Raw genomic sequence first — 10,000 nt, 5'->3', positions numbered from 1 at the left:
GTGCTGTATAACTTTGTGTAATAAAATACTGTATTTACCTGTTTGTCATGTGTCTGATATTTATTTATCTGCTAATTTCTGCAACTTATAAAACTGCGCATTTGTGTGGAAGTAGAATGTTTTACATGAACAGCCTGTTTTCATTTTCGTGAAACTGTACTATATTTACGTTGTTAAAGTTTGTGCCCTGCAGTCCGTATATTGAAGCTAAGCTGCGAAAACTGCCTATTTTGAATTCGTCAGTGACATCACAACCATGAATTCGTTTACAGATGACCTCCCATTCAGCCTACAGCAGTTTAGCCCCACCCATTCAGCCTACAGCAATTTACCTCCACCCATTCAGCCTACAGCAATTTAACTCCACCCATTCAGCCTACAGCAATTTAGCTCCACCCATTCAGCCTACAGCACTTTAGCTCCACCCATTCAGCCTATAGCAATTTAACTCCACCCATTCAGCCTACAGCACTTTAGCTCCACCCATTCACCCTATAGCAATTTAACTCCACCCATTCAGCCTACAGCAGTTTAGCTCCACCCATTCAGCCTATAGTAGTTTAGCCCCACCCATTCAGCCTACAGCAATTTAACTCCACCCATTCAGCCTACAGCAGTTTAGCTCCACCCATTCAGCCTACAGCAATTTAACTCCACCCATTCAGCCTACAGCAATTTAACTCCACCCATTCAGCCTACAGCAGTTTAGCTCCACCCATTCAGCCTACAGCAATTTAACTCCACCCATTCAGCCTATAGCAATTTAACTCCACCCATTCAGCCTACAGCACTTTAGCTCCACCCATTCAACCTACAGCACTTTAACTCCACCCATTCAGCCTACAGCACTTTAGCTCCACCCATTCAGCCTACAGCAATTTAACTCCACCCATTCAGCCTATAGCTCTTTAGCTCCACCCATTCAGCCTATTGCACTTTAACTCCACCCATTCAGCCTACAGCAGTTTAACCCCACCCATTCAGCCTACAGCAATTTAACTCCACCCATACAGCCTACAGCACTTTAACTCCACTCATACAGCCTACAGCACTTTAGCTCCACCTATTCAGCCTACAGCAGTTTAGCTCCACCCATTCAGCCTACAGCGGTTATTAGAGTGGAAGGTTTGTCAAAACGATTAAACGTTGTGCTGCTCCTGGCTGTCAAGAAGCAAAAGCTTCACTGCAGCTTCCAAAGACCACATTCACATTTATGCCCCCCCCCCCAGTCCTGAAGATTTCAGTCCCAACCTTACAGCTCCGACTGCTTTTTGAATGAGACACAAGGCAGAACAGCCAATCAGAACAGAGCTCATTTACATATGTTAGTCTTAAAGGCACAGTGACAAACAGGCTGTTTCATTGTAATGGATAGAGGTATTGGAAAATGTAAAAAATTAGTGGACCATGTGGGAAAATTTATTTATTTATTTATTTAATTAACATGCCTGATGTAACCACTGTGACCTTAAAGATACAATTGGTCACCAAAATAATGAGGGGAGATGAAATAGTGTTAAGTTTGTTGATTGCAGAGATTGAAGATCAAGAATGGCTTTTATACAACTGATTAGAATATCATAAACTGATCAGATCGGTATTCGCATGCTTGATGATCTGCCGAAAGTCGAGCCCGTCCATCAGGAGCAGAGTGAAAGGTCTTTCTTGCGTATGAAGCAGTCGTGCATTGTAAATTGTGCGTGAGAAGGAGCGCTGTTTACCTGTCAGTGCTGAGGACCACCAGTCCAGCAGTGATGCAACAGAGGCTACTTTGACAGTGCAGTGATGTAACAGGGTGTGATTAAACCGGGACGGCTGACGGAGCCACAGCGCTGAAACAGAGAGGGTATTGACTGCTGTGCCGCCCAGCTGGACTCGTACTCGCATTCTCTGAGCAGAGACAGAGCCGTGGGCATCTCATGGCCTTTGTGTCTCTGTCACGAAACTGAAACTCGTTTTGCATGTTGAAGAAACCGTCACTGAAACCAGCTGTGAGCTGCTGTGACAAAACACAGAAACATGCAAAGATCTGGAGACTAGAGATGTTGTGCATTTGAATCTCAGCTTTGAGCTAACCATTATTCAAACCTTAAGGATCGCCCTACACTGACATTCAAACCTTGAGTACCGCCCGTTACCATTATTCAAACCTTAAGTATCGCCCTACACTGACATTCAAACCTTGAGTACTGCCCGTTACCATTATTCAAACCTTAAGTATCGCCCTACACTGACATCCAAACCTTGAGTACCGCCCGTTACCATTATTCAAACCTTAAGGATCGCCCTACACTGACATTCAAACCTTGAGTACCGCCCGTTACCATTATTCAAACCTTAAGGATCGCCCTACACTGACATTCAAACCTTGAGTACTGCCCGTTACCATTATTCAAACCTTAAGTATCGCCCTACACTGACATTCAAACCTTGAGTACCGCCCGTTACCATTATTCAAACCTTAAGGGGATCGCCCTACACTGACATTCAAACCTTGAGTACCGCCCGTTACCATAATTCAAACCTTAAGTATCGCCCTACACTGACATCCAAACCTTGAGTACCGCCCGTTACCATTATTCAAACCTTAAGTATCGCCCTACACTGACATTCAAACCTTGAGTACTGCCCGTTACCATAATTCAAACCTTAAGTATCGCCCTACACTGACATTCAAACCTTGAGTACTGCCCGTTACCATTATTCAAACCTTAAGTATCGCCCTACACTGACATTCAAACCTTGAGTACCGCCCGTTACCATTATTCAAACCTTAAGTATCGCCCTACACTGACATTCAAACCTTGAGTACCGCCCGTTACCGTAATTCAAACCTTAAGTATCGCCCTACACTGACATTCAAACCTTGAGTACCGCCCGTTACCGTAATTCAAACCTTAAGTATCGCCCTACACTGACATTCAAACCTTGAGTACCGCCCGTTACCATTATTCAAACCTTAAGTATCGCCCTACACTGACATTCAAACCTTGAGTACCGCCCGTTACCGTAATTCAAACCTTAAGTATCGCCCTACACTGACATTCAAACCTTGAGTACCGCCCGTTACCGTAATTCAAACCTTAAGTATCGCCCTACACTGACATTCAAACCTTGAGTACCGCCCGTTACCGTAATTCAAACCTTAAGTATCGCCCTACACTGACATCCAAACCTTGAGTACCGCCCGTTACCATTATTCAAACCTTAAGTATCGCCCTACACTGACATTCAAACCTTGAGTACCGCCCGTTACCATTATTCAAACCTTAAGTATCGCCCTACACTGACATTCAAACCTTGAGTACCGCCCGTTACCATTATTCAAACCTTAAGTATCGCCCTACACTGACATTCAAACCTTGAGTACCGCCCGTTACCATTATTCAAACCTTAAGTATCGCCCTACACTGACATTCAAACCTTGAGTACCGCCCGTTACCATTATTCAAACCTTAAGGATCGCCCTACACTGACATCCAAACCTTGAGTACCGCCCGTTACCATTATTCAAACCTTAAGGATCGCCCTACACTGACATTCAAACCTTGAGTACCGCCCGTTACCATTATTCAAACCTTAAGGATCGCCCTACACTGACATCCAAACCTTGAGTACTGCCCGTTACCATTATTCAAACCTTAAGTATCGCCCTACACTGACATCCAAACCTTGAGTACTGCCCGTTACCATTATTCAAACCTTAAGTATCGCCCTACACTGACATCCAAACCTTGAGTACCGCCCGTTACCATTATTCAAACCTTAAGTATCGCCCTACACTGACATCCAAACCTTGAGTACTGCCCGTTACCATTATTCAAACCTTAAGTATCGCCCTACACTGACATCCAAACCTTGAGTACCGCCCGTTACCATTATTCAAACCTTAAGTATCGCCCTACACTGACATCCAAACCTTGAATGGAGCTGCTACAGCGAACATCGCAGTGAGACTGAACGCAGTTTCAGGTCATCTCTGATCATCTTCTGATCGTACTGACCATATTCTGATCGTAACCTCACTGATAACCTACATGCTCCTTTCAGTCCTGCACACCTTTCTGAATCGGGATGATTGAGATATCATGATGAGTTTAATCTCGTCCTAGAGAATCGTAAAGGAGCGGAGTTGTGAGGTGTCAGATGTTCAGCCCTGCTGGTGAGCGGTGGGAGAGCTGAGTGGTGTTTCACTGTGTTGATCTCATTTCTCTCTCAGCGTACCTGGCGGCGGTGAGTGCAGCGTGCGGGAGCGCTCGTATGATCTACCCTAGAGCCGTCTCCGACGGCCAGTTCTACTCTCCTCCGGAGTCACTCGCAGGTCACCTATACGTTAAACATAACATACTTAACTTTTCAGTTATTTGTTTCTTTTTGAGTTTATTTACTGCAAGTTTCTGCATCTAAAGTTTCTCTATATTGAGCCTGGTTTGCACACTCTTAACTGTGTGTGTGTGTGTGTGTGTGTGTGTGTGTGTGTGTGTGTGTGTGTGTTTGTGTGTGTTTTAGGTTCTGAGGAAGATCTCGATGAGGAAGGTCTCGGCAGGAGAGCAGTAACTGCACAGGTGCTCCGTTTTTAAGTGAATCTCCATCACACCTGTGTTAGCTTGCTTGTGGCATGTATGTAGCAGTGTTCACATTTGGAGTCCTCAGTGAACTTAATTTCACTTTGATTCAGAGCAGAACTGGCTTTGGAGCTGTTCAGCACAGTATGAGGTAAAACTCCTTAGACCCAGCTTTGGAGTTCCTTATTTAGTCCTGACGCCCACTACAGAATGACAGTGACAGTGGAGCGAAGAGTGGTTAGTACAGGGGTCCGCAGCGTGGGGCTTTTACTGCCCCCTGGCAGCACCACAGCAGAATTAGATTTTTGGGAATTAATAAAATAATCCTCCTTTATAGTAAAGTAAAGCTTTTTTGAGAATTCTGAACCAGTTTTAACGATAAATAATCGTACACCCCTGAATTAATGTCTAACTGCTAATTCAACAGCCTTTAACACTGATGTCTGGTGCATAGACGCTGGTCCCATCACGACGTGGGCAGCAGTTAAAGCCGCTACCGCAATGGCAAAGAAAAAGATTCAAGATGAACATGGAGAATTTGGAGACGATGGGACTTGCTTGCGTTTATTTGCCCTCCAGCTGCTTTCCTGTTACATTTGAAGGAAGCCCTCCACTACCAAAAAGTCTTTTATAAAGAAATCGTTCTACCATTTTGGAGACAAGTTTCCTGCTGGAGATGCGAGAAAAGCGGCGGTAGCTGAGCTGAAACTTACAGCAGAGTTTTTATTAATGTTGTTTTTTAGCCTAAGCACATTAACCCACACTGAGACACGTTTACAGCCAAGATGATTAAAATGATAAACCAATTTAATTGCCATAAAATGTTGTGGCTCCCAAAGTGGTTTGATTTTTGTCAGAATGGGACAAAACGGCTTCTATAATCACAGCGCGGCCAGTTTGAATTGAAGTTCCTGTAGTTACTGAATAATAAACCTTAGTTTGAAATAAAACTGAGGTTTTAAGGTGGTTAGCAGGGGGAGCTCTTTTTGTGTGCTCTTACTGTAATACATAGTACTACTATTACTGCTAATAATAATAATAATAATAATAATAATAATAATAATAATAATAATGATGATGATAAAAGTGGGATTAAACAGTGTTTTATGTTTCGAGTGACTCTGGAATGTGATAATAATCAAAGCCGTAATAGTGTCCTGGTGTGTCTACACGTTTTTGTCTAAAATTTAAATATTATATGGACCATTTTTAATTTTGTGTGTCTATGTGGGCAGTCGTGGGCTGGAGGTCAGGGAACTGGCCCTGTGACCGGAAGGTCGCTGGTTCGATCCCTAGAGCCGACAGTCCATGACTGAGGTGCCCTTGAGCAAGACACCTAACCCCCAACTGCTCCCCGGACACTGTGGATTGGGCTGCCCACCGCTCCGGGCAAGTGTGCTCACTGCCCCCTAGTGTGTGTGTGTGTGTGTGTGTGTGTGTGTGTGTGTGTGTGTGTGTGCTCACTAGTGTGTATGTGGTGTTTCGCTTCACGGATGGGTTCCCCGCTGTGGGACTAATAAGGGTCACTAAACTTTAATCTTCCCTTTTTCTTTCCATTATGGTTGAATGGCCACCATAACGTATCACACATAATAACATTTCTTCATTTATTTGAATTATTTAGTCCTCTGTTTGTATTTGAGTGCCGCTGGTTTATCTAATGTTTATGGTCTGAGGTCCCCGAGACCCCCTGGCAGTCAGAGGGTCTTTTTCTTATAGAACGTAGTTCCTTTTTTATTATTCATGCTAAACTGTGTGCTCTGTGTTTCCTCTGCGTGTCAGGAGAAGGAGTTTGTGCGGCAGGGCCGCGAGGCGATGGCTGTGGTGGAGCAGATCCTGTCTCAGGAGGAAAACTGGAAGTTTGAGAAGAATAATGTAAGTGTGTGGACGTACAGCTCTGTGCTGGAGCTTTCCTTCAGAATTCTTCCTCGCTGGGGTGGACAGACCATAATAATCTCCATAACAGGACAAAGCAAAACTCCCGAACAGAAGAAAGAGCAGAAGTCCGCGTTCAGAGCTGCGTTAATGTGGCTCAGTCAGTGCAGCAGCTCATTTAGATAAACACAGCGCTGGCTGTCTGTAATCAGAATGATGATCATATTAATAAAAGGTGCTCATCAGAGGAAACGCTTGATATATTTACCTCATCTTTTAACATTTTTTAGTTCTCATTGCAGAAAAACTGGAAACAAATACAAAGCAAAGGCGTTTTCTTCTACTGTGCATGTTTGTTGTTGTTTTAATTGTTTTTATTTTCTCAGTGGTTTTAAGAAAAGGTGACTACACACTTCAGATTACATTACTAAAGAATATTGGAAGCTGAATCCTATCATCCTGCTTCCCAACCGATATAGGAAGGAAATAGGGAAGGAATGAAAAAGGGAAATAAGGAAGGAAAAGGGCACAAAAGGAAGGAAGGAAGAAACAGGGAAGAAACGGAATAGGGAAATAAGGAAGGACATATGGAAAAACGGAAGGCCTGAAAAGGGGAAATAAGGAAGGAAGGAAGGAAAAAGGGAAATAAGGAAGGAATGAAAGGGGGAAATAAGGAAGGAAGGGAAAAGGGAAATAAGGAAGGAAGAAAATGGGCAGCAGCTGTAAACTCTCTTACGCTGTTTCTCACGAGTCTCTGATGTGGACTGAATGAAGAATGAAGGGTTTCCGGCGTGACGGTCAGTCCTTAGTGACTTCCTGAGTGTCCATCGGTCAGTTTCACACAGAATGTGGACAGACACCTGAATCCAGCAGCTCCACACGGTGATAGGCAGATGACGTGTATCTCAGCCCCTCTTCATAGGCTCATAACTCCTGATGTGTGTGTTGTATGATGTCGAGATGAGATGGAATGGAAAGGGCGGCTCCACGGATTCAGGAAGGGTTTGAACTGGATTTCTGAGCTGGGTCATCACAAAGAGACAGACACAGATATAGAGACAGAGAATTTGATGCGCAGGAGTCGACCTCAGACGGTTAAACTGGTTCCAGTAGCGTTTTGGTTGAAGTTAATTTCGCCTCCGTCGATTTATCGCTCTCTAGACTTTGGTGGACATTACTGTGTTCTCATATTTTTATCCTTTATTTAGTTTGGACTCCCACATTGTTGTGTATTTGGTTCTGCCACAGTTTTGGACTCATGCTCAATTTCAACCTGCCTGCAGGGCTATAGCAGAACCTATTTTACGCAGCGTTTACACACTTTTCTTTCTTGTTTCCTGTGAAAAGAGCGTGTCGTGATTCTGTTTCTAGTGCCAATTGTGAAACATTAACTTGCAATATTTTTGAAACTAGAGTTGTGAAGTTGTAAACGGGGCCTCACCGAAATGATCTCCTTTTGTTGGATTACATTAAAACTACAATACAATAACAGTAAACCACATTGTGTTACAAAGCTCATTTGCATATTTGCATACTACTTAAGTATTTCCACAAAATATCACTTTTTTTTCCAGACGCAACTGAAGCAGTGATGTATCGTCTTATTATGAACTACGTTTAATTGACATATGAAGCTGAGGTGTGTTTGTGTGTGTGTAGGACATCGGGGACTTTGTGTACACGCTGGAGATCCCCTTTCATGGAAAGACGTTCATCCTGAAGGTATTTTTTTGCTTAATATCTTTGTTTCTGTGAAACAAATGAATAAATAAACATGAATGCAAGGCCCGTAATCTGAATGTTAGGAATGTAATGTGGTAGTAAGGACTGTGAGGTGAGCATAAGACATGTAACATATGTAAGGACTATGATGTGAACTTCTGGCCTGCAGTGTGGGCATAAGCCTAGTAACATAGTGGCATTAGGCCCATAATGTGAACGTAAAGGGGAAAGCATGGCCTGTAACATGAATGAATGGCCTGTTATGTATACAAAAGACCCATGAAGTGAATGCAAGACCCATAACACACAAATGTAAGACATGTAACATGAACTCATGGCCTGCAATGTGAACAGCAGTCCTGTGATGTGAGCATAAGCCTAGTAACAATAACACAATGCCCGTAATATGAATGTTTAACATAACGTGAACGTAAGGCCTGTGAGCACGTGACCCGTAATGTGAACATAAGGCCCGTAACATGAGCGCGTGGCCCGTATGGTGGACATAAGGTCCGTAACATGAGTGTGTGGCCTGTAACGTGAACATAAGGCCTGTAACGTGAGCGCATGGCTCATAACGTGAACATAAGGCCTGTAACGTGAGCGCATGGCTCATAACGTGAACATAAGGCCTGTAACGTGAGCGCATGGCTCATAACGTGAACATAAGGCCCGCTACGTGAGCGCATGGCTCATAACATGAACATAAGGCCTGTAACGTGAGCACATGGCTCATAACGTGAACATAAGGCCTGTAACGTGAGCGCATGGCTCATAACGTGAACATAAGGCCTGTAACGTGAGCGCATAGCTCATAACGTGAACATAAGGCCTGTAACGTAAGCGCACGGCTCATAACGTGAACATAAGGCCTGTAACGTGAGCCCATGGCTCATAACGTGAACATAAGGCCTGTAACGTGAGCGCATGGCTCATAACGTGAACATAAGGCCTGTAACGTGAGCCCATGGCTCATAACGTGAACATAAGGCCTGTAACGTGAGCGCATGGCTCATAACGTGAACATAAGGCCTGTAACGTGAGCGCATGGCTCATAACGTGAACATAAGGCCTGTAACGTGAGCGCATGGCTCATAACGTGAACATAAGGCCTGTAACGTGAGCCCATGGCTCATAACGTGAACATAAGGCCTGTAACGTGAGCGCATGGCTCATAACGTGAACATAAGGCCTGTAACGTGAGCGCATGGCTCATAACGTGAACATAAGGCCTGTAACGTGAGCGCATGGCTCATAACGTGAACATAAGGCCTGTAACGTGAGCGCATAAAGTGAACGTGTGACCCATGTCATGAGCGCATGGCTCATAACGTGAACGTAAGGCCTGTAACGTGAGCCCATGGCTCATAACGTGAACATAAGGCCTGTAACGTGAGCGCATGGCTCATAACGTGAACATAAGGCCTGTAACGTGAGCGCATGGCTCATAACGTGAACATAAGGCCTGTAACGTGAGCGCATGGCTCATAACGTGAACATAAGGCCTGTAACGTGAGCGCATAAAGTGAACGTGTGACCCATGTCATGAGCGCATGGCTCATAACGTGAACGTAAGGCCTGTAACGTGAGCGCATGGCTCATAACGTGAACGTAAGGCCTGTAACGTGAGCGCATGGCTCATAACGTGAACGTAAGGCCTGTAACGTGAGCGCATGGCTCATAACGTGAACATAAGGCCTGTAACGTGAGCGCATGGCTCATAACGTGAACATAAGGCCTGTAACGTGAGCGCATGGCTCATAACGTGAACATAAGGCCTGTAACGTGAGCGCATGGCTCATAACGTGAACATAAGGCCTGTAACATGAGCGCATGGC

General features: G+C 44.4%; 1 protein-coding gene across 5 annotated transcripts in view; it reads left to right on the top strand.

Moving 5' to 3' along the window:
* Positions 1-10,000, top strand: part of stard3 (StAR-related lipid transfer (START) domain containing 3) — a 40,032-nt gene that overhangs the window by 22,616 nt on the left and 7,416 nt on the right. For all 5 annotated transcript variants that reach the window (XM_037535273.1, XM_037535271.1, XM_037535275.1 and 2 more), the window contains exons 7-10: positions 4,220-4,321; positions 4,510-4,565; positions 6,348-6,440; positions 8,100-8,162. In XM_037535273.1, the coding sequence (XP_037391170.1) occupies positions 4,220-4,321; positions 4,510-4,565; positions 6,348-6,440; positions 8,100-8,162 (314 nt within the window). The remainder of the gene's footprint in view (positions 1-4,219; positions 4,322-4,509; positions 4,566-6,347; positions 6,441-8,099; positions 8,163-10,000) is intronic.

Source organism: Pygocentrus nattereri, chromosome 27, assembly GCF_015220715.1.
Source record: "Pygocentrus nattereri isolate fPygNat1 chromosome 27, fPygNat1.pri, whole genome shotgun sequence".
In the NCBI taxonomy this organism is placed as follows: Eukaryota; Metazoa; Chordata; class Actinopteri; order Characiformes; family Serrasalmidae; genus Pygocentrus; species Pygocentrus nattereri.
This window is presented reverse-complemented; position numbering and strand designations above follow the sequence as displayed.